This window comes from Scophthalmus maximus, chromosome 22 (genome assembly GCF_022379125.1).
Source record: "Scophthalmus maximus strain ysfricsl-2021 chromosome 22, ASM2237912v1, whole genome shotgun sequence".
Classification (NCBI taxonomy): domain Eukaryota; kingdom Metazoa; phylum Chordata; class Actinopteri; order Pleuronectiformes; family Scophthalmidae; genus Scophthalmus; species Scophthalmus maximus.
In genome coordinates this window covers 5,932,862-5,958,681 of record NC_061536.1, presented here as the reverse complement: position 1 = coordinate 5,958,681, position 25,820 = coordinate 5,932,862, and the positions used below count along the sequence as shown (strand labels likewise).

General features: G+C 43.5%; 1 protein-coding gene across 1 annotated transcript; it reads right to left on the bottom strand.

Annotated features, from left to right (window-relative positions):
• Nucleotides 1-1,396: 1,396 nt before the first annotated feature.
• On the bottom strand, nucleotides 1,397-24,792 carry tinagl1 (tubulointerstitial nephritis antigen-like 1). Its single transcript, XM_035620675.2, has 12 exons — nucleotides 24,607-24,792; nucleotides 21,122-21,433; nucleotides 19,197-19,263; nucleotides 14,371-14,463; nucleotides 14,164-14,278; nucleotides 11,651-11,777; nucleotides 11,030-11,180; nucleotides 10,741-10,927; nucleotides 9,510-9,555; nucleotides 8,358-8,481; nucleotides 4,748-4,793; nucleotides 1,397-4,472 (listed from the first exon to the last, which is right to left on the bottom strand). Exons 2-12 carry the CDS (start codon nucleotides 21,423-21,425, stop codon nucleotides 4,305-4,307), a joined length of 1,428 nt encoding a protein of 475 aa, XP_035476568.2. The 5' UTR covers nucleotides 21,426-21,433; nucleotides 24,607-24,792; the 3' UTR covers nucleotides 1,397-4,304.
• Between the last annotated feature and the right edge of the window lie 1,028 nt (nucleotides 24,793-25,820).

Genomic DNA, 25,820 nt, shown 5'->3' with positions numbered 1-25,820 from the left:
TTTTTTATTACTGAACACAATCAGTAATTTGTGTGAGTGTTATTGTGAGGCAATACAGTACAAGACTGAAAAGTATTGAAAGTGTACAGGTTTAGGGTCTTTTCATCAGCTGGTAAAAATCACACGGCAAAAATGTCTTCCTAAGCATTGGATAAGCCCAAAACTATTAATTTGTTCAAAACAAGGCTAACACATTGTCAGTCATGTAATTGCAGTATGTTTGACCTCAAAAACATTATCTAGTGTACACAACAAAACATAAATGATGAAATGGCATCAACAGCAGTGAGAGACAAAATATTTTTCTTTCTTGTCCATCTCATCCGCAAGACTCTCCTTCACCTTAAATACAATTTAATACAAGTAGAACCTTGAACAGATGCGACAAAGACCAAATTTGGCCTCATTCACGTGTGGCCAAACAGGAACCAGCCGGTTTCAAATGTGCACTTAAAGTTGAAGTGTAACTTAAATTGAGCAATGCATTTACTCAGAGCTCATTAAAAAGTTTAATAGACGAGTGATTTCGACGCAGGAATGCCAGTTTAAGGTCAGCCCTTCGAGGCAGACACAAAGAGTCTGCCCCCCCCCCCCCCCCCCCCCCCCGCCGCCCCAGCGAGACGAAGTGTGTCTGTCGGACCTGCTGTCAGTGACAACACCTGGTAGTTTTCACTGACACGACCTGGTGATGTACGTGGCAATTTGCTCAATGTGGCTACTTTTACAGACCTGCAATTTCTCTCCCTTCAGGAACAGGAGGGTGCTCTCTCTCGATCTCTCTCTATCTCTCTGTCTCTCTCTCTTTCTCCAGGTTATAACACTGTCGCCCTCTGAAGCAGATGTTCCACCAGGTGTTTATGTGGGACACAGAGGCAGAGACATGCAAATCGCACAAACACACATACAAATCAAACCCGAATCATGGCCAGGGAAGTGGTGGAAATCATATTTTTGCCTAATGTAGACATTACATTACGTTAATGTAATGTAATTGCCTAAAGTAGGCCCAATGTGTTTTTTCAGGAACATAATTATTTATCTCTTAATTTGAATGGATCTGTATTTCAGAAATATTGCTTAATATACATACGCATATATATTTACATGTTTAATTGATACTATACTATTTTGCATACTCTTTGTTCCTCCTCTAACCGGTGGCCAGAGTTATTGGGTTTAGTAATGGAGGATTACGCTGACACAGCAGGCCCTTAGAAACACTGTCCTCATCCCACCCCACCACGTCCTATGGAGCTTCCCCCTGAACACCCATCCCATTGTGGCTCACTGATCCCAAACGTTCCCAAAAATCACACGCCTCCTCTTCCATCTAATCTGACAAGAATTTTCCCCCCTCATAATCTCACCCTCTTTCAGTGCATGATACAATTCAAGATATTTTCGGAAAAAAGAGTTTATTGTGCTGCACAAGTGAACACTAACGTGGTATTGCATTCGGTGCACACAATACAGGAGACTGGGAGATGGCAAAACATTGCACGGAAAAAACAAAGGAGAATAAAAGTATATAATTTACACATTTTGTCATAAATAAAGTCTACAAATCAAGTGACTAAGTGGTTTGTTTTACATAAAATACACAACTTATGAGTGAGTGTCTGCCGCAACTCCGGGGTTTTCTTTAGAGGAGAGGTTGTGTAGCTGGAAAAAAAACAGTTTGGCTGAGTGTAACATCAATTTCTATGGAATAGATATGAAAATATATGGGTTTTGACAGACAATATTAAGTGATACAGGTGATATTAGTCCCATCTAAACCTTTTTTTTATAATATTCATAAATAAAGTGGCACATAAGTTGTCCATGATCATTTTTTAACATATCTTCTCTACATTCATTGCCATGTATAGCATTCAAAGCCAACTGTGAAGCTGCGTGCTCGTTAATCCAACACAATGTAAGCAAAATAAACAAACGCTGACAACAAGATGTCTCTTCACAATAGAAACAAAATGATTCCGGCTTTGGTCAGACTCCGTTAACTTCTTCTGTCCTGATACACACCAGTCACTCACAGTGTCTGTAACTGTGCTATCTTTTGTCAAACGCTTCTCAAAAGCTAAAATGATCTTGGCCAACAGACTTACAACTGGGGGAGGATCATCTCGGTCCTAAGGTGCATTTAGTTATCATCCTTGCCAACGAGCGGGTTTGTCCTACAAATACACAACTCAGTCTTGACGCTGCTCTCGCAGGGAAGTCATGACATATCTTAAGCATAAATGACGCTCTTGTGAAGGGACAAGCACGTGAAAACATATATTTGAAAAGAATCTCCTCGTCAGGCCCAGAGATACAGCATCAGTTGCTCTCTGTGCATTGTCATCTATCATAAACCCGCTGGTGGGCCCATCTTGTTCCTTCCCCGTCTTTGCTTATTTCAAACTGGAAGCAAACATTTCGAACATCGCATGAGAAATATGCGACAGCTGCTTTCCTCCTTCTATAGCCCCTCCACCACAATGCACACCGTGTGTCCAATCCGGACATTTCTCTTTGCTTGTATGTCTATCTACCTATCCATGCCTGAAGGAGACAACACAAAGACCTTAAAGATCACAAGACCTGTCGACGGAGAAATAGAAAAAAGCATTTTGAAGTTACTGCTGAAGCACAGCAGGATGTCATTTAAAGCAAGCGGTAATGATACACCATGTTTTTACTTTTCAAGAGTGGCTCCTTTGAAAATAGATGGGAAAATTCCCTCAGTCAGTCTACAATCGTTTGAAATAAACTAGACATCGCAAAGTGCTATGACACTTACACACTACATGAAAAACAGGCACGGGGCTCTTGAGTTGGAACATGTTACTCTTCCAGCAGAACACGATGTGGGAAAAAAGAAGAAAATGAAAACATGAACATGAAAAACAATTTGTCTGCAACCTGTGCGGTTTGAACCGTTTTTTTTTTTCAGCATTAGTGAGAAGTGGCTTCACATGTTTATTAGGTGTGAATTGCATCAAACTAAAGACAAATATGTATAGGACAGACGGGATTTAGCAGCAGTATCCTCCGCCCCTCCTCCTCCTCCCCGCTGTGATCAAACAGTTACAGCTAAGCATGTGATGTGATGGGTGTGAATTAAAAGTTTCTACATACAGTACATTTTAAAACAAGTAGTAAAATAAAACTTTAGAATATGACTGCGACAGAAAAATAACATCTTTAGCTCAAATCGTAACAGTGTAGAAACGCAGAACAAAGCAATTTAAGACTACCGCTAAGAAAAAACTGCTTCTTTTGCAGTGGTCAGTACAATTCTGTTTCTTTATCCTTTTCAATGCTTCGGTGTTTCCATTTCTTAAATGAGATGGTGCATGGGGCCGGGAATGGCAGCATGGCTTTCATTTACATCTCTCTCGTTTAATTCACCCGCAGCCAAAAATGTGTATAACGTGTATAAAGGTGTCACACGGGCCAGGATAAAGCCTGTTCATTATATCAAGGTGCGTATAAAACAAAAAAACGAAGGGTATTTGATTATTTGTAGTTGTCGGTAATGGTGAGTAGAGTTTTTTTGTAATCTTATACTCACGAATGTTTCCAGCGTTGGATTCTACGTTTTCACTGGAATGTGTGAGAAACTCCAATGCCAGCGACTTCTAACTCGATACAAGTGTGTCCTCCCCATCCCGAGAGGATGAGCCAAACCGTGCCTATGTGTGGCTGACAGGTGGATGTCAGTAGGATCGTCTATGATATATTATCACGTTACGAGGTTAAGCTGGGTGTGTCTCTCTGAATGGGTCCGGTGCTAAACAATCTGGCTCTCACATTTCCTCTTTTCCACGCTGTCCCTCTGTCCCTCTGTAACTGGGTCCCTGGGGATTATAGATCTGTAGCTAGAGAAGACTAAAAGGTTCAGGCTGACGCCTTAAGTGAGTGAGTATGAGCGTCTCCTTGTGTCATCAGCCGAAAGATATTACTGAGGATTCTGGGAAGTGTGGTCTTTGGAACAGTCGGTACCTGAGGTGCTTTATTGCGAGGCAACATGAAGGCACTTTCGCTTAGTTTTTCTTTGTTTTTGGTGCCATAAACCTTGAGTTACTGGAGAGATGGGAGAAGTCGCTCTCTTAAGAGGGTAAAGACGGAGGAGGAGAGGGGCTGTGTTAATCCCCAGAGTAAAGTAAGATGGAAAAAGAGAAGGCTCAGGGGCTCTGGGGTTGGTCTTGTGGGCCGTCCCAGCCAGCTTGGTGGACAAGGGGAGGTGATGAAGTTCTCTGACTCGTGATGTGGTTCTCCTCTGGGGTCACGCCTGACTACAGATGGGATATGGCTCTTTAAATGTGTCGGCGATGACGGTGGTGATGATGGTTGTGCATGTCCTCCATCGTGATCCTGCCCCACACTCCAATCACAAATGCTTCAATCTCACACTCATTGTCCCCACGAGCGATGCGGAAGTAGCCGTTCTCCCCCCAGTTCTTTCCCCAGGAGTTGGCAGCAATCTGGAAGAAGACGGTCAAGGAAACTGAGTACGGTTTTGATTTGAGGATCCGTGCGGCTGGTTATAGCTATATCCAATTTAAGCAAAAATCTGTAAATTTAATTATTATTTAAAAAATAGCGAGTTCCAAACCAACTAAGAGCTCATTCGGGCTTGAAATCTTTCACATTTTCTAATATGCTGAGTGCAAGACATTAAGGATCATTTAACAGTGTTGCAAATTCATTCACATTTTGGGAACGGAAGGGGTTTATGTGTTTTTAACGGTCGGCTTACCCAATATTTTCTTGATGTCCCATCAAAGTTTCTCTCCTCTCCCCACCTGGTGCACAAAGCAGAGAGGACATTTACTCAACATGCATGAGACTAAAGAGACACACAACAGGAAGATGAGATATGCTCAAATATAGACATCAAATCAGCTGTGTCAGAGTTGCACAGCTATTTTTAAATTATGGATGATTTCCAATAAACGTTCATACTGATTTCTAAAAACTTCTCAGGAATGTGATCGCTCGAACACACTTGGCAATTTTGATAAATAAAAGCAGGAAGAAGTAGTGTTCAAGTGGGGAAAGAAAAAAATGTTTCATCTTGTTAAAAACATCCTGAAAAAAAGAGTATTTATGGCTGGACACCGCCTAGTTGCACTCCTACATCTTTCCAATCCAAAGAAAACGGAATTCCCCTTTTCCTCTGCTATTTCCATACTCTACGCATTAAACAGGAAGGAGAGGGCCGGTTACCAGGAAGTGAACACCACCTCGGCTCCATCAGTGTACAGACAGCAAACATGATAAACATGATAAAAAACACACAAAAATACATGTGTGAATCTGAACTTATAGGCTTATCTTTACCCTTCTCCCTTGCCAGCAGCTTTGTTCTCAGAAAACCTTGGCAAAGGCCTTTTTAAATTCCCATCATGCCTTGCACTTCGTCTTTGCTCTGCAGCTGCCAACTTTTAGACGCCTACAGTTTCTGCTCGTCATGATCAAAACATTCTCCCAAAGCCCATTCCCATCCTGTTTTTGCACTCTAGGCCTTTGGTTTCCCAAGTGAGTCCCAGTGCCCAGGCACTTGTTATCTTTTATAAGGGAAAGGAATGCTGGGAAATAGGGTGGCGGGTCTCAGACTCTGCCAACTCAGTAGCCTGCGCCACCACAACACTGGCGGATAGTGCCAACCTTCTTTCAGCTAGTGACTTTATTAGCCCAATGTTTCCTTGACTAGGGTCAGACATCATATTGACCAGGAGCAGACATAGTAAAAAACTGCTGCGTAAATATAAGATGCCAACTACAATCTGGAGCATACGATTTGTTGTCTTGGAGTCGGGACTAGTGCTCACCTGTATATGTGTGTGTTATGATCCCTTATGCGTGCCTGCATATTTATTGGTATGGACAGAGCCAGACAGAATCGGACCACTTTTCTAATCTTGCCTCCAATCAGCTCACTTGCTCAGTCGGGGACAATGATGAGCATACCACTGTGCCTGTGTGCCCTGCCCTCACCCAACGCCCCTCAGCCCACCCCTGACCTCTCCTCCGGGGGACTGATCCCCCTCTCTCTGTCCGGTGCAACGAGGATCAGCAGCCCAGACAAAGACCTTTCCACCACAGTGGACCTCAATACTCTTTCCACAAACTTTCCCAGGCCCTGGGCTTAAAGGAACGCACCGCTATGGGATTTGGCCTATGTAAACACACTGATGCTTGTGGCTGCCAGGTTGGAGCTCAAAACAGTGTGTTCGGCGGCTCGCCTCTGTGCTCCATCCGTCCCTAAAAACCCGTGCCACGGACACGTCCACATCCACTCGCGCAGGGAGTCACAGAAGAGGGAGGCCTTCAGGAAAAGCTGGGCATCCTCGCCCTCAGCATTATCTCACACCCTGCATACATCCACAGTTTATTGAAAAAGTCGGGGAGAGATGTAATTACAGTCACACAGAGTGTGATCCTGTCACGGGCATGTTGAGAAAACATGAATGATGTTTTCCAACACGCCATTTCAGAACAGCTTGTGCTCCTGGGGTGTGTGATTTAAACAAGCTAACTACAGGTTGGAGGACCAAGGGGTAAGTGTTTATCATACCCATGTCTATACATGATGTATGAAATGTTATCAAAATATACACAAGGACACGCACTCAACAAGGGACAGACAAAATTGAAGATCCCTTGTAAACAGGCTGTATTTTGTCTTCATCTATGTCCAATCAGATAACACCATAGACACCGCTTTTTCTTTTATCATACTGAACTCTCTGTCTGGAGTTTTTGTAAATTCATTTTTTTAAGGTCAGAGACGAGCTCAGACTCTGAGGTACTGAGGTTCAGTCAAATGCTCACAAACACATTCCTAAGGCCCCATAATAGATCCATTTGGGGGTAGCTGCTTATTTCTCTCATTTGGAAACTGAGACTTGTGAGCAGCAACCTATCATTGTCACGACACACACACTTCAAAACCAGCTGGTTGACTAACAGAGACGAACCCTGTCATGTATTTGCAAGTAAAAAATATCTATGACTTTTTACAGGTCAGAACCTCTGGCCTCACACTGCCCTCAAAACAACACATAAAAACGGCAGCTACCTGTCTGGTTGATGAAAACAAGAGTGTTTTGGTATGAATGTGGAGAAGAGAATGAAAGAGGAAGTAGGACGGTCAGAAGTAGGGATGTCCCGATCCGATATTCCATATCGGTATCGGGGCAATATTGGCCAAAATGACTGGATCGGACTGGATCCGAAATAAGAAGTAAAATCCGATCCGATACATTACCAAATACCAAATAAATGCCTATTTACATATCTACTAAGCCTTGAACGACATTCCGGCATCATATTTCTATGTTCATTTATCATTAATCTAATTAACAGTTTACAGTTCAATATGTTTTTGCTTGTTTCAAGGGTGCTGACCATAAAAAGTTTGCCAAAAGTTCTGTGAGAAACAAAACAGCAGTATTGTCTTCTTAGGGGAGTTGATTATTTGTTTCACAGTTGAGTATGAGGTTTTAGATGGCTAGGTTGAGCAAAGTGCCTCCAGAACAATGCCTTATTAATATTTTATTTTATGAGTGGGGAAAAGATCGCTATTGGCAGATACTCAAGGTTGCAGGATTGGTATCGGACCGGACAAGAAAAACAGTTATCGTCCCATCCCTAGTCAGAAGTGAAGTGGCCAGCGGAGCAGTGTTGATGAAGACTCCACAGACTATGCGATGTGGCAGGAAAGTGATGGAGAAAGGGGGTATAACGAGACGCGGAGGGCGGGGCCAGGTAATCCAGGTGTGTCAGCCGTCTGCCCGCCTGCATATTTGTGGTCACTGTAGTTACTAGATAAAGGAGACGGGGGCAGACGGAGGAGTGGAGCCAAGGTGTGTCTCTGAGAGCAATAGATCTGCAGGGAAGCTTATCCACACATACAGTCACGGCAATCTTGTGCAAACACACGTGCAAGGAAAGCTTTTTGAATTAACCCCAATAGCAGCAGCTGCACAATTACAACCTGATTCATGCTTGATAAACAGTTTTCTGCTGAAACAGAAATCGGCCGAGCGTGTCGCAACAGTGAGACCAGACACTCGGAGAGGAGGCAAATGTTTTTTCGTAAAGTCTGTGTAGCGTAGCACGTGGTCTTTCATCATCAAACACAAAATCATGAACGACCAGCACAATCTCAAAACCCATTGCGTTTATGTTAGATATGCCATTGGTTAACTGTCAGAAAAATATGTATTATATGTTACTGTTTGTCTAAGAAACCGAATTCAACTTTCTGTGTTCATTTCAGATTATTCTAACATTAACAACACAGGGAAAAGAAAGGCCTGTGGTTAAATGTCTTTCACGGATACTGTATATGGGTAACTTACCCAGTGATCCTGACTGAGTGTGTCCCATGTTTGCGGTAATGTGGAGGTTTGGTGAAGCTGACGTCAGTGTGTTTGTAGATCCCACTTTCATAGACAAAGAAGTCCTCATGGACCTCCATAATAGCTGCAAGAACAAACAGGCAGGGAGAATTAGCAGGCAGATATAACATGTGCACGCACACATACACACACACAAACACGCACACATACACACACACGCAGGCATGCACATGAAGACATACACACAGAAACAATATGACTATCCATTATAAGGGCTGCTGAAGGGAGATGGAAATCTTACTCAATTAATCGAATAGTAATTACCTAATTTGTCTGTGTGTGTGTAATGATGTGTGTGTGAGGTACTCAGTTGAACTCCATGTGACTTTCCTTTTGCAGCTTAATAAGGAGATAACTTTCTCAGAAATTCCCTCTTTTGGAGATCTACCTGTTCCACTTCCAGTGTTCCCTCCCTGAGAACAATATGTAGACCTCCACTCTCCTCAGAAACCCACAATGCATAAGTAAATTCCCACACACACACACACACACACAAACACACGTGTGTATGCCTTTGTGTTAGAGACAAACTCAAACGCAAAAAGGAAACTTGACATTAAGCCAGCCAGCAAGTCTTCCTGGACTGTTAAACAATAAAACAAGAGGCTGGCACAGGCTCATAGAGAATCACAGAGGGGACACACACACAAACACACACACACACACACACACACACACACAGACAGACAGACGCACGCACGCACGCACGTACTCACGCACTCACGCACACACACACACACACACTCACGCACACACACACACGTGACTCCTCTATTCAAGTGTACTTGAAAATGGGCACCAGACAGACGGGCCGGCGAGTAAAGGAAGGTCAGTTCAACCACACTGACACGAAGGCCCATGACTTTTGACAGAGTAACTGGGGTCATAGTTGAAACCCGGAGCAAAACCAACAGGGTGATAAGGTGAAACATGACATCATCCTTGCTCATATACCCAACACAAGGTTGAAAGATACACATATTTGGATTTGTGTTTCCCTCAGGGACGCAGTAACAGTCACCGGGAGCAAATGCTGACATCAAAATACAATATATTTTTAAGAGGAACACACTCAAGAAGCTATCACCTTACCTTGCACAGGGCCATTATCCATAATCTCCTTCATAATCTCTTTTTCCTGAGAGAGAAGAAAGCGATTTACAGGCAGAGCAGAGAGAGAGACGGAAAGAAAGATCATTACATGTCAGTGAAATGGAGAGGATGACCCCCCCCCCCCCCCCTGGATGTTAAAAGTTAGATAACAAGATTGAGTCCAGCAGGGCCCTCTGGCCTTAATGCCTGACTTATTGACTTCACAGGCCACCGGGAGACAGAAACAACAGGGTGTAATGATTTTTAGAGGCATTAGCTGTCATTTAGCACTGATGGATGCTGGCTGATGAAACCACATGTTGGCTGAAGCTCAGTGGTAGTCTTTGAATCGGAGAGGATTCTGGAAACAGTTTGAGTGAATGATGCTCAACACTTTGAACTAGTATGAAAAGGCAGCGGTGCTTTCTTCATGGTGTGGACTAGACAAACGTTTTTTTTTTACACTATCCAGCTTTTTAATTTAACTTTTTTCTTTTTAATGTTACTATGCAAATATAGTGTATACAGACATGTAGAAAGAGCACTGAAAAAAAGAGAATTGCTTTCCAACTTTAAAATAATCACTTAAAGTTTACAAGTTCAGTCAAAACTTTAAGTTGAACAAACTTAATTTACTTGAAAGTTACCAATTGAAGTAATTGCTTTAAGATAGTATGCAATTTTCCTTTTTTCAGTCAGTCGGGTTATTTGATATCAGAAGGTCAACACAGAAATCTAATTCCAGAAACACTGGAGATATATTAGTCTTGAAATGAAATCAGATAATGATTATGCATGATGATATCCAAAGTGCAGTCTGTAAATTGGCAGAATTCAACCCACTGCCATGTTTATCCAATATACTTCAACTGTCTGCACCGTGAAAGCTGACAAACACACAGAAATACAACTGCGGGGCTTCAGCGGAGAGTGCTGCCGAGCATTTAATCCTGTACATTCCCATGGTCATTCACAAGGGGGTCAAGTATGCATGAAGAAAGTGAGCAAAACAAAATAAAACATGTGAGAGAGATTATGTCTACAGTAGCACGAGGAAGTTCAAAAACTGTAGTTTCCTGTAGATTTAAGGGGAGGCCGGATATTGAACTAATGTAAGATGTGTGTATGAGTCTCATTAGAGAATACTTGTGAGTGGATGTTTGAGAATGTATATTTTTTTTACAACATATTCGTCTCTGCGTGGGTTGCTTTGTGTTTGTGTGGTGCTTACACTGGACGAGAGCCTGTAGGGCGGCGTGGACTGGTAGATGTCGTTGTGGTAGTTGTGTGTGTTGGGGCAGCGCTGCGTGGCCTGCCTCTTCCCCCGGCCGATGGAGCGGCTTTGCATCATACAGCGGCCCACCTCCACTGGGGAGTCCTGTGGGGGCTGGTATGGGTAACAGTCTTCTGTCACCACTCTATGACGGGACAGGAGAGAAAAAAAGAGTAATCACCACAACTTATTTGAATTCAGTAATGCCCCTTTAGCTTGATGTTTGTTCAAAAGTGACGGGGCTCACCCTCTACGCCTGAGGTACCACCAGGCTCCATCGATGCGCCCCCCACCACAGCCTCCCTGGTTTCGTGTGTCACAGGAAATAAGATTTTGGGGCGAGAGCTGAGGAGTCATGTGACCCATTGACTGGATGGAGATTCGGTCCGAGGCCACAGCTAGAGAGAGGGTTGGGCAGGGTTACAACGTTTGCAGGCCAAAAGACTTTCACAAAAGTAATTCATCATAGGTTACGTGAATACCTCGCATTTACTATTTTGCAACTAAATTTCTTCAAGAAGCAAAATTGTGTTATAATATCCAATTTCAGTTATTTAGCAGGAAGCACATTCGCGCCCCATGAATTTGTTACAGGTGAAGCTAGAAAAGAAACATTTACACGAACGTGAAAAATCAAACATTCCCAGCTCTTCCTTTTCTCACTGACATTTTTTGACACCATCATCATGTTTATGTAGACAAAAAGGAATCTTCTGCCCGAGAGTGCAGTGTTTGAGGACACATAACTGTTGAAAGGTGTTTCATCGGACACCTTTTTACTCTCCTGTTATCTGTTATTGCTGGTAATAATGGTATTCCATATGTTCAGCATATTTTCCCCACATACTGAATTCTCTTCAGGACCAACCTGCAGTTGAGAAAGCCCACGACGCAGCACAGTTGCCCTGATCCAGTGGTTCATGGATCTTCCCCGGCCACTTCTCTGCCGAATTGAAGTTCAGTGGCAGACGGTCACTCTCGGGATCCATGTTCATCTGACGGACGGACACAGCGAGGAAGAGTCAGAGACAGTTTATGTCGTTTATCCTGTAAAAATCATGTTAGGGGCAATTCACTTCGACCTCCATCACTACTTCACTCTCACAAAAATGCCCTTGTTAAGAAAACATTAATATTATTATTAGTATCATAACTGACAACATTTTAACCTTGAATTTAAAGTAAAACTCCAGTAACACATGCCAAACATAAAGATGCAGTGCTCGGACTTGTTTGAATGTGGTGTAACGGAGAGAAAATTGTTTGTCCACAAAAGAACACAAACTAATGGCCGGAATTAAAATATTTGTGCACGGCTTTGTATAACAATTTCGGATCATAGGCAGGTTACATAAATCTGCTAATCAACCCTGCGGGAGAAGGGACTTATTCACTGGAGATTAGGACTATTTGGCCCAGTGTCAATCTCTGACCCTGTAGAATAGCCGTCGACCTTCGATCCCAGGCCTCCCCATGAAAGCATGAGGCCATTTGGTTAGATCAATGTATAATTGAATGCATTATTTGGACTGAGCTCATTATTCAGCGCGCCATTCGCCTCTATTCAGAATACTAATATCACCGTGATAATAAATCCTAATTAGGATGAGCGCATGATAGAGCATATTCACTCCCAGGTGCTTCTCAGATGCCAAACATGCCCAGTCTATTAGTCTCCACTGGAAGTTGGACGCCCTCCCAATCTCCCCGTTATGTGCGCAAGCAGAACACACGCTGCTTTACAACTTACGTCTCCACTCACTCACAAAGAGCCTGGCTGCCTGAGATGCATTCCTCTGATTAAATAGTGAGGTATTCGGAGAACAGAAGGCCACCTGACACGTAACTCAGGAATGTTCGACTGGTCCGAGAGTTGTAGTTGTGGATGGTCAAAGTCCAAAAAATTCAGACACCAGAGGCAATTCACCCAAAGGCGTGGTAAAGGAGGACGAACGGCTGCAGGAATATGGTGGGATGTGTGTTTGTGTGAGGGCGGGTAATTAATTAGGTTTACAGTTTTCCTCCCTTACACAGGAGTCTGCAGACGCGCAGGAAAGCAGAGAGATTCATGAATGGACTACAAGGCTCTGATCTGGCACAGGCAGGGGCACGCTGACGGCGGAAGAAGGAGGAGAAGATGTGCGGTTTTTCAGGTGGAAGAAGTCGCGGAATGCTGCGAGAGGTAAAGGGGGAAGTGAGGATGGACGGATGGATGAAGGGGCTGCTTTTTCAAAATTCTCCAGTCAGCCACCATCCACTCCATCTTCTCTGTCTGATGTTTTGGTTCCGTCTTATGTAATCTGTCTGGGTAGAATGTAAACAGAGACGAGGTTCCAGACGGAAACGCCATCACATACCAGCGAGCCACCATAATTAGGTGGAAAACATTTTGATCAGCGCTCCCTTGTTGTAATAGATTCTAAAACTTCAAGCCGCAAATTCACGAATCCCAAGCTCAGAGGAAGAGTGAAGAGCCACAACACAACTGTTTTTTCCTGCATTTTCACCTGTCGCTAAAACTTCCTACTCTCCGCCACAAAATCCCCAACCACCAACACACACACACATTCCCCTCCAAGTCCCTGCCTTATAGCACAGACTCAAATTCTCACCCTGGTTTCTGACTGATATTCAGCACATACAGTACAGTTCAATAAGGGTTTTAAGTTATCAGTGTTTCCATGGTCATATTTTAATTACGCATGTAGTAAAAAGGACAATACAATCATGGTTCACCTAAAAAAAATCTTTACAGACAGAATATAAGTCCTATATCATTTAATATCTGCACAACTGATTTGATATGGTATTTTTTTCCTGACCGGCTGCACGGTGGCGTAGTGGTTAGCACTTTCACCTCACAGCAAGAAGGTTCAACCAGGGGAATGGGGTTAGATTAATTGGAGACTCTAAATTGACCGTAGTGAATGGTTGTCCGTCTCTGTATGTGGCCCTCTGCGATAGGCTGGCGACCTGTCCAGGGTGTACCCCGCCTCTCAGCCAATGTTAGCTGGGATAATATCTAATATACGTAAGTTCCTAGTGATTATCATCCCTTGTTTTAATTCCACAGTTTATGATTTGTAGGTGTTATGCCATAAGCAACAAGTAACATGATATTTCTACTCTCTTGCTACCTTTTAAAAGCAAGGTCAGAGGCCAGAGGTCAGAGGCCAGAGGTCAGCCACAAAACAGCAGCACTGGGGAGGGCAAGGACTCCACGACTTGCTGGAGAGCACTTGAGCAAAGAATATGAGGGTCAAGGCTTATGTTTGTGGCTGTGCCTTCGGGAATTTCGACCACACACATATTTTGTTTGGACCGTTGGATCCTATAAACCCCCAAAACAATCTCCTTTCAAGGAGGAAGACGGTCCTGTACCTGGATCTCATTCATGTTCATGATAGTCCTGGAGGGTCTCTGCGTGCCCAGACGGTACCGGATCCCCTCGTCCAGAGACATGCCGTAGAACTGACTGTAGTTAGCTGCCTTCCACCTAAAACCAAAAATATGTTGAAAACACGAATGACTTGTTTGTACCATGCCATACCTTTTTCCGCATGTGAGTTTATGTGTTTCTTTACTTACCCATAGTTTCCTCTGTTGACAGAATGGATCACTTCAGGCTCCATCAGACAGGCGTTCTGCTCACACTCCCATCGGCCCGTAGTCCCACATGTACTACAGCGTAGAGACAATGAGATGAGACCATTGGAATGCTTCCGCAGTGTAATCACGTGAAAATAGCTCGGATTTCCATGTTTAAGCTAAAACCAGTGAGGTCAGGAGCTATAATGGAAAGACCAGCTCAGACAAATATGCAGATGTTCAGTGGAAATCCAAAATAAGAAATGAAATGAGGGAAGGACGTCAGCGAAGAGAAGGAAGGTTAAAGGGAACATTCGGCCTTTTATGGCTGCAGAACGCGGATCCATTTTTAGACCGAGGGAACGAACATGTCGAGAGGATGACAGCGGAGATAAGAGAGCAGGATATTAATTTTGATGTTCAGATGTTTACGCTGGGGACGCTCAAAAAACAAAGCGTTCATACTGTGTACATTCAACTAATTCACTAAGAAGTGTGTGTGTGTGTGTGTGTGTGTGAGTGTGTGTGTGTTTGGGAGGACCCTGAGTCATAAGATATTTTCATGACAATGTGTGTACTTGGTGGAAAAAGTATCAATTGTATTGGTAAAAGCCAATTACACCAATACAACAATATAATGCAGGAACTTTTCTAAGTGAACATTTTACTTTTAATGGTTAAAAGTTACATAGTTAAAGACCTTCCTATGAAAGAACAAGTATGTTAAATGCTGTGAAGTATATAAGTAGTAATGAAAAAAGTACAAAAACTTTGGAATTGTCCTTGACAAAACCTGTAGGAGACAGGAACTTGTCTCACACAGAAGAGTCATTGTTATAGATAAATGATGTAGTTTCATCAACGACAATGTCCTTGTCTTGCCGATTAATTGTTTCAAACTATGACATTTTACAGAATATTTCATTCCCTGTGGAATGAAGAAATAATGAATACAGTAGGTTACATTGGCTTCTTAAACCATTAAACTACTGGCAGGGTCATGTTTCATGTCTAAATATACTCCAGAGACATTCTGTATTGTCATGCTGTGCCACGATTTCTTGAAAGGATCGGTCAGTATTTTGGGCAATACACTTTCTCTTTAAAAGAACAATACCACTCTCATGCCTGTACAGTAAACATGAAGGTACTGCGAGCAGTCATTTAGCGTAGCTTAGCATTGAGCCTGGAGAAAGCTTGCCTGGCTCTTTCCAAAGGTAACGACACCCACCTACCTGCATCTATGAAGCTCACTAATTGACAGGTTATATTGTGTTTGTGTAAACTATACAAAAACCTGTATTGTAATAATAACAGGTTGCATTCTTAAAGGATTCCATTTTTTTTGTCATGCTGCTTAGCTAAACAGACTTGCTATTGTATTAAATCAATTGCCAACAGTAAGATTCGTCTTGGGAAATTTGAAAGCTTTATCTTGGTTTTTTAGACAGTGAGAGATAGAATAAGGGGTTTTTCCCCACTTGGACGTGTATAGACTGCCATCATAAAGTCTACTGTACATTGAAAATTATGTTTACAGTGTAGGGAACTGTGTGTGTACACACACACACACACACACACACACACACACACATACACGTACACACAAACAAGATGAAACAGACAAATTCCTGTTTCTTCACACAGAATCCTACAGAGTGTATATCACTTCTCAAAATGCTCTCCTCCCTGCTGGGGCTCAGAGACATGACTGCAAATACAATGCTCAAGCACTCACTTTCGTGCAAATATTGTACATACACGCTTGAAGAGTTTAGACCTGTGTCCGTCCCACAGAGGACTGGATGACGGCTTTGATTAGAGGAAAGACACAATGACCTTTGGCCTCTCTGTCTCTTCAGCAGCAGGAACACAGGCATGCAGCGCAGTGCCGTTGGGTCAAAAACAGCAATAAATTCACACAGTAATAGCGCTGCACGTATACACACACACACATAGGGACAGGCATAATGACAGACTTATGGAGCCAAAAGGTCAAGAGTGTGTCTTGGGATGAAATATAAGGTCTAACAGTGAGAGGGTCATATTATACATTCCCCGTCACACTCCCTGTTACAGACAGAGGTCTTCTCCACCGAGGAGACAATACACACCTGGGTGACATGAGGCATGTCATCACTGAATCAGTGTCAGATCAGTGGGATCCGAGCCATGTTTGTGTACATTCTGACTCGATGTTATCGACACCACCTGAGAAACTGTAGAAACAGCGAGGAAAAAGTTCCAGCTGGCGTTGTCAGTTGTCCAATCTGACGCGCAGTGCGAGCAGACTGAGCCGAGCTGCTGCCGAGTCGGAGCTGGGATAGTTGCTCCTGTAGCGAGACTGCTGGTGCTAGCAGGAGGCGCCACATTTTAGATCATTTGGGGGAGATAAAGGTTAATCAGGATGTCAACAGCTCAGGGAGGAAAAAGGCCTCGGCTGGAGATCCCATTAACACAACAAAAGACTGCGGTACACCTTCACACACACACACACGCGCGCACACTACTGTACATACGGGCATTGCTTTAATACCTCAAGCTCAGCCTGGTTGGACCTTGTGTCTGTGCCGACAAGTAATATAGAGAGAGATACCGTTTTTATTGACCGTGACATCGATGTTAAAGCGCGTACATTCAATGAGGGGATTTTTTACAGGCTATTTAGAAACCTTTTTGTCAAAATTAGTGAAGATATGTAGGAGGTACAGATAAGATAAGCGTGCGGGGGCTCTGCCGCTGCTAATTAGTGATTGGAGGGAGAGGAGGAAGAGCTGCCTGTCGACTCAGAGCGGAAACGCCGTCCACCTCCTCCGTTGGGAAGACGCACATCTGGGAAATTAATAAGTGAGGAGAGTGGATGCAGGAAAAGGGAGTGTTTGTTCCTTTGTGCCAAAGTTTTTCGAGTGCCCACGTGTATTGCCTTAACAAGCAAGTGTGAGAGCGCTTGCACATAGCACTCTTTTGTTTGGTGGGGAAAGGGGGAGTCGGCACATAAATGCTGTTTTCAGCCAACCAGCAACACAAGCGGTTATTTTTGACCATGCAACTGGTGTTTGCTCAACCCCCCACAAGACTTTCCTCAAAAAGAAACGTTAGCCCTGCCATTTATCAACGTGCATCCTCACCTACGTACCCATCACACCCATCACACCCGTTGGGTCAAACTGGAGATGAACGGCTGGAAGGTTTAAAGTGGTTTGGAGATCAGTGGGGTCAGGCTGTCTAATGGCCACAGTCAGTTCATTTTTGCATGGAACTAAATATACAACTGATCCACGAATGCATGTTAAATCAACATTTATGTGCAAGTGTGCATGTTCTCACACAAACACGCACGGGGTCTCGGAGGACCATCAAATGACAAAGACGTGAGAAGCCAGAGTGGAGGAGGTGAGGAATTCAGTCTTCCTTCTCCCATTCCTTCACTCACTTAATCTCCTCCCTCGAGTCTATCAAGGACTGTTTTGTGTCTCCTTGACAGTCGTCCATTTAGAAAAAAAAAGGACCAGGACTACACAGACTCTGCTGCCCTCAGGATGTAGAAGGCCACGGAAATAAAAGTCACTTTGTGTCACTGAGAGAAAATGTCAAATACTTAACTTCTCGTCAAGGTTATAAAACAAATACTTATCGTTTGTAAAAATGCAGCCCTGTCGAGGAGATCTGCTCAAGGAAGCAAGATGAGAATACTTGAGCTTTGTTACTTAATCAAGGCTCAATTTTGTTACTCAGTAGGGAACATGAAAGATAATATTGGAGAGGTTGGCACTCACAACTACAGACACACAAAACAGCGACAGACTGCTGAGCTGCTTGTTATTCGGTCATAACAGAGAAGGACTGATGTTATCAGCAGTGGCTGTTCGAGGCATGGAGCAGTACATTTGAAAATGAGTCTAAAGGCCATCTCAATGAAACACAAAGAGCATCTGAGGCTGGCGTGAATATCACTAGTGTCGGTCATAAACTAAAGAACTGGGCAAATGAAAATCTGGACCTGATGACACTATAGATTTGAAGTTGTGAAATGCTGCATGTATGATTGTTCTGCATCCTGCACCCTGTGTCAGCATAAGCTCCTTCAGCAAAAATGACAATATGAAATGTAACATTGTATTAATCTCAATCTATGAATATAGGATTTATGGATGTTTGAAAAGTCAACAAAAGGAATTGTCTGTCATTCCCTGCCTTTAAGTGTGTTTGTATATTACAGTAACTTGGGCTCTGTTCTATTCAAGTGTTCATGTGTGTCTGTGTGTGTTTGTGTGTGTGTGTGTGTGTGTGTGTGTGTGTGTGTGTGTGTGTGTGTGTGTGTGTGTGGTATAATGTGAGATTTCATCACAAAACATGGATATAAAACTGGATATTGCTCTATAAACCCACCAGTGTTTAAAATAATAAGTGAGTTTATTATTAAAAATGTGTTGTGCGAGCGCGCGCACACACACACACGCACACACACACACACAAACACACACACAGATTGTACAAACCAACACAACTTGACTTTCAAATTCTAGTGCAGATCCCTGAGGTTTTAAGAAAACAACGTTCTACACATAATACAGTGTAATATTGTGTAATAAACATAATTTCTCATTTGCTGTGATTATGCACTTTTGCCTTATTGAACAATTGTCTCAATAAGAATGTATATTAGTTTAGGTGTGAGATCAAGTAGATAGAGAGCAAATGTGGATAAAACAGCCAAGAGGTGAGGAAAATATGTTTTGTTCAACTTTAGCTTCTTAAGGGGACGTTTGAGGGGAAAGCCCAGAGATAATGAGGTTGGAAGAGAAAAGTAAGAAGGGTTTACGCACCATAAATTGCAGTTTTCTTTGTATGTTTGCCCCGTAAAGAACCTGTGTCCATTTCTTTGGCAGCTGCCTGAGAAGAGAAAGAGGGAAAGAGGGGAATCTGTGGGTTACAGTAAACAACAAAGATCCTACCAACAATCTCCCGAAAAGCCTCAAACACAGAGAGACTAATGAGACGGACATATACAGCACTCGCACTTCATATAACACAAACACAACATTTATATTCCTTCACTTGCATCCACAATAAAACGTGTTAACAGTGACTCCTCGAGCGCGTGTGCAGTATGTGTGGGTCTGAGTGCACACACGCGCAGTATGTGAGGTCTAAGGAGCTCTGAGCTCCAGTAATCCAGTGTAGGAATGCAGCCTTAACGTCTTTCCTGGCTTCCCAGGCCCTCGTCATGCTTTTACCAGCTTACGTTCGACTTCGCCACCTCTTGTGAAATTGAGGGGAAGCGCCACAAATGTGCATTGCGTTCATAATTGAGCCCCCCAAAAAAGAATGTATTGGCATTCTTGAGCCTCAATGATCTAAGTGAAATAGACCACAGAAATGATCTCAGAGTGACACAGCATTAGCATTCCTCTTGAACACATTTGGGCATCGGCACTTGAAGTTTGAACCTTGTTTGCTCACAGATTATAAAAACTATGCTGACTTGGTGACAGGCTCACACTGAGGTTTATCTCCAAGCTGATTTAGTGCAGCGGGTGCTGTCAGTGTGAATTTCATATGGAATTTACAGCATGAGCTGGCGGGAAATTTACACTGCGAGTATGTTTTCCTCACCTCGGGAATGAGACCTCGAGCTGATAGCGTGATTTATGACCAGTTCCCCCCCCCCACAGCTGTCCTCCCTTGCCTATCACAACTCACTCAGTGCAGAGCCGCAGCATGGGACAAGTCACACATTTATGGAAGGTTATTCTATGTACAGGACACAGTTGAACTGTGTGATCTCAATGTAATAGCAAGTTGTTAATTGAGCATATATTTCTTCTGTATTTAACTTCCTGGGGCTGAGGTTGAGTCCAGCTGAAAAAAAGCATTGAATATTGAGTGGACAACCATCTGTGACTGGAGGGCAGCAAAAAGGACCCATTGTAAAAATCACCTGCTTCCTTCTGAAGTGCCAAAGCTTTCTTCCAGGCTGTGTGTGCGTGTGTGTGTGTGTGTGTGTGGGTGGGTGGGTGGGTTGTTGGGTGTGGGTGTGTTCCCGCTGTTAAACATGAATTAGTGTGCATGTCCAACCTTGTGATTCCCTACCTTGTCGCCCAGGGAACACCTGCCCCCCCCCCCCCCAACAAGTCTCCCCACTACCAACGCCCCCATCCTGCTTCTGTTGTCTGTCTCTCCCTCCCTCGGCATTGCCCACATTCTTTCTCCTGACCTCCATTCATCCTTTCATCCACCGTTCTTCCCTCCCTCCCCCTGTCTGAGTCAAGAAGAAGCCTACTGTTCCCTGCTCTGTTCTCAGGTAGGCCTCCGCTGTCACTGGCACATTTTACACCTCTGCACTGGCAGTACGGTAAAATTAAGAGTACATTTGGGGAAAAATATCAACTCACAATAGAAGTGATAATATATTTATATCCAAAAGTTGTCTCTTATGTGCATTATGGTCGTAAAAAGTGTGCAAAGTACAAAAGTCCTGTATCTGTTTCATTTTTTCCCCTCCAAATTTGAAGTAAATTTCCCTCTTGTGAGTTTAAGAGAAAGCTTGTATGTAATTGTTATTCATTTTCAGGTGCCATGCTGCTTTGCATTGTGGCCTGTCGGCAGGGGTCTCTGCCGCTTTCTGATTAAGCTGAACTAATTCCAACAGGCCCAAACACACACACACACAAACACAAACACACTCCTGCAAAACTCGGACAAAAGACAAGAAAGACAAAAACAATCATATTAACCCACCCATACTTACCAATGAAAGGTGGTTCCACGCCTAAACAGTGACCCCAGAAGTCAGGGCAGCAGTCTGAGACGGTGCGGTTGCAGAACAGGTCACAGTAGCAGATGGTGTCCAGGTAGGGCACCGTGCACAGGTCGTCTCTGCCCGGGCAGCAGCCCCCCCTCCTCTGGCAGTACGAGCCAAATGGGTCCCTGATGCCGCCGACATGGAGAGGACTGGCAAGTTCCCTCTTGGTCCTCCGGGAGAGGATTCTGTCTGCAGTACCCTCTCCCGCCACCAGGAGCAGCACCGCAACAGTCAACAGGATGAGCTTCATGATGATCCCTTCGGAGGACAGGAAACAGAGATGTAGCTTCAGTTAAAAAAAATTGGGGGGAATAATGCTTCCATCAGTTATATGATGGAGTGGAAAAGTGTTTGTGAAAGTTTTTCCAGAGCCGACACTGAGCAAACGCTTCACACTTCACAGGAGGAGAGGTGAGTGGGGTTAACACTGCGAGTAGGATAATTGGTGTAGGACTGCTGCCAACACACCATCCACCTCTTGCTGTGTAACTCACATGCACACTGCTGGGTAAACACTTACACGCACACACACACAGACACACACACACACACTCACGAAACATACATTTAAACAAACCAGGCAGGAAAATAGTCCAAATAGAAACCCATGTGATCCTTGGAGATCATCTGCCTTCTTTTTCCAACTTTTCCTTTCAAGCTGCCAAGAGAGACAGCAGCTAAATATGAAAATGTCCTCGATGATAGAAACACAGATCGCTTTGTATGTGTTAAATGTCGGGGTCTCGTCAGGTCTCTGTCCCAATAGTTCTTCTTCGTATATGGATTCAGTCCTTCTTGAGCTATATTTATTTTCACACAGCACTGGTTGTATTACTGTAACCCGGCTGCACCATAATCACCCTGTAATTATATATTCTAATTATATTTTCTAATACTTTAACTCAGAGACAGCTGCCAGTGGCGTTATTAATGGGGAGGGGTGTTTATTATCCAAGATTAGGATGCTATCACAAACACAGAAAAAAAGTAAATGTCCTGCTGTCAAAGCTAATCTGTCAGACTTTAGGAAATTGTCTGGGTGAACGGACACAGTCTGCATTCAGTAGTAATGGACCCCAGAGACAATAGAGTTCATCTAAATGTTATGTCGGAGCATTGCAGCAGGGCAGCCACAGGGAAACTATATACCAACAGTATGTCTCAGATCACAATATTACCATACTTGTGCTCAAGCTACAGTGACACAACAACCATATTAGAACAAATTGGAGAGAATATATTTAGTATAAATTGAAAGAAAAAAAAAACCCAACAACATATGAATCAGTGTTTTGCTGTTAAATTAACCCTCCTCCTTAAATGTTGTGACTCCTGGTCCTTGCCTTCATATAAGGTACACTGTGATATTCTTTTTTGTTAATTTATCTTGTTCTCTAATTTGATCTTGTGTATGTGTTGAACACTTTCAATAACCAGCCTTAGCTTGGTGTGTGTGTGTGTGTGTGTGTGTGTGTGTGTGTGTGTGTGTGTGTGTGAGATTGAGAGTGAGAGAGAGAGAGAGCATCACAACTGTCACTCTAAGGCTCAACGAAGGTCAAACAATCATCTATGTGGTCGTCTGTGCGAGTGTGTCTGTCTCAGGTTACTGAATGGGTGAGTGTATGTGGGGCCGGACAAAGATTTGGGGTTGGCTGCTGCTTACATAAATAGCATCATTAATTATCCAATCAGATCTCAGAGCACAATAGACACTCGGCACATAAAGCCGGGCTCCGGAAAGGATCTTTGCTGCCCTGTTTTCTGCATGACTGCGCCTTTAGTTGAAACACACACACACACACACACACACACACACACACGCACACGGGCATATGGCAGCATGGGATGGGCAGCTCTCCTTTTTTATCCAAGTTCTTTGTTGTGGCAGACTCTGTGCAGCAGTGCAATAAAACACCCACCAGTCTGCTCAACAAACTGCTGAGGCCTTCAGGTCAAAGTGTCAAACAACTGATGGCCCTGACGGTGCCTGCTGACACTACCCCATCAGCAGCTTCCTCATGCAGAGCAACCTGAACCTAATATCACTGCTATTCTTCCTGTAGGTGTAATTCAATGTAAGAAAGCATCTGATTTGTGTTTGGCACAGTTCTCAACCAAAGTCAGTCCATGTCCATGTCCAAACCAAATCTTAGAGTAAAACTCTAAATTTCAAACACATCAACAGGATCTGCCAAGTAAGGACCATTATCTGAGTCTGAGCAATGGTTATTATAGATTTCACCATACACTGATGTGTCAGCTCATTTTAGTCTTATGAAACAAGGAGTGTCACTGAAGCTTCCGGAAGGCCCATTAGTGAATTAGACAGCTGTGGCCAAGCTACTGATCCCACACTGCAGCCACTGGACAGATGTACCCTCCGCACTACCAACCCACACACACACACACACACACACACACACACACACACGCGCGCATATAAAAACTTTTTTTCTATTAAAGGGTCAGTTCACCAAAATTACAAATACATTTTCTCTCCTACTTGTGCTGGTATCTAGCAATCCAATTCACTTTGTTTTTTATTTTCCCAGGTTTTGAGACGTCCAAAATTGAATTCAACTGCAGGACACACCCCAAACTATCTCATAAGATACTTTCTCATGAATGAACTGTATTAACTTTTCAGAGCTTAGGGGACCAGTAATACTCAAGACAAATAACAACCCAAATATTTTCTGCTTGGGCAAGTATAAACATCATAATTGTTTCATATCATAATTTGGGTAAATTTAACATTTTACCTTTTGCTTGAAGTACGTGTGACCTGAACTCTTCCACTTTCCTCCACACAGCTGAACTTTGAGATATCGCTGCACCACCCACCAGATGATTCAGGAATCTTGGCTCAGTGACTGTATCTGTATAAAAGCCCTTTCAGCTCCATTTGCCTCAGTGTGACACAGTTCTTGACTAATAACTGTCCTGGTCTATTTTTAAAACACCCAGCAGTTAAAGGCAGCGGACAACATCTATGATACTGTACAGGTGTCCAAGGCCCACAACAGGGGAATGAAAGGGATTACTGCTGTTGATGCAGCCACACACTCACTGTACTCAGTAACCTCTTGGGAAAAAAATCTCAGCAGCCTCCCAACTCATATTCATTCTTCGGCCTATTAATAACAACTTGAATATTGTGTCCTACAATCCCACACCCAGAAGGTAAATATTCTGCAACAGTAAAGACTTGACGAGCTCCAGTTTGGCTCAGTGAGTATAAGTAGTAAATCATAGAAAGAGAAAGGAGGGAAGGAAAAGGGATGATCAGCAAACATGTCAAATAAAATAGCATAAAAGTTTCCTCTAACTCAGAAAGAGAACAGTGTGTCTGTGGTGTTCAGTTTGCACCTGCTTGGACTCTGGCACAAAAGAGAAGTGCAGTCGATAGAGTGAAGATAAAGTTTCTTTACCTTGAAACGAAAGAGAAACCGGGGTTTTGTAATCCAAGAGAAGCTTCAGTGATGTTTTTTGGTCAGGTCGTCATTCACAGGTGGAGTGAGTTTGGTGGAAAAAGTCTGCCTCCCTCCTGCCTCTTTCACAGGATCTGTCTGTCAGACTCTTGTCTTCTCTATATACAGGCAGTCAGTGAGGACTAACCACTCCCCCCCCCCCCCACACACACACACCCACCCACCCACAGATGCCCCCCACCCTCTGCCCTGTCCCCTGCTTCACTGCCTCCTGCTTCACTCAGTGCTCTCCCTCCCGCCCTCCCGCTTCTTTCCCTGTGACTCCCACAGGTTGGATATATCTCGTCATGCCTTTCCCCTCCTTATCAGACTGGGAGCACCAATCTGAATGTGACAAGCTTTGCACTCAGCCACATCTAAACTCTCCCTGCTGCTCCTATTGGTTTTCTCTGTCTACTGTCACCTCCACTAACAGCAGCGAGGAACAGCAGTTTCCTCTGCACTATCTGTGCTTTTCCCCTCCATGGTCAAATCCACTTGTGTTTGAGCACTGCTGACCTCCTGTCCACCCCCTAGTGGCCACGGGTTGCATAACTTGACCTCAGGCAGCCAGGGACTTTTTTTGATAGGCTGCCGAGGACCTCCCAGCTTCCAGAAACATACAAAAGTAGCCTCTGGAGCCGGAGGTTTTGGCCCAGGTTTTATGTTTTTACTAAATATTACGGATGTTTTCTTTCTGCATGAACCACACGCGAGTTGTCTGGAATCCGTTCGACATCATCTGCCTCTGTTTTGTAACATCTCCTTTCAGACCTGGATGAATTCAGTGTAGGAAATCAATAAAGGATGAGGCTTTTTCTTTGATTAGATTCAAAACTTTTCGCAATTAGTATATATGAATCATTATACTGATAAGATGGCCACTTTCATATTTGATGCAAAACGTTAGACGCAATATACAAACTATCAGTAATTTGCACTATTATTTTTTGTGATTAGTTTCTACTTTTTGCATATTTTTTTTCAATAAGAATGCTAAATAGGTATTTAAAGGACCGACATGGTGGTCCTTAAAAAACACAGCTGCCCCATGGACCCCCTGTTAGGTGGATCTATAAGCTGAAGGCTGAATCAATAACTGTAACACAGCAGGGTGTTGGACAGGGGAGGGAGGGAGGGATGGAGGGCTCCTGCAGAAAATCCTCTCCGGACAA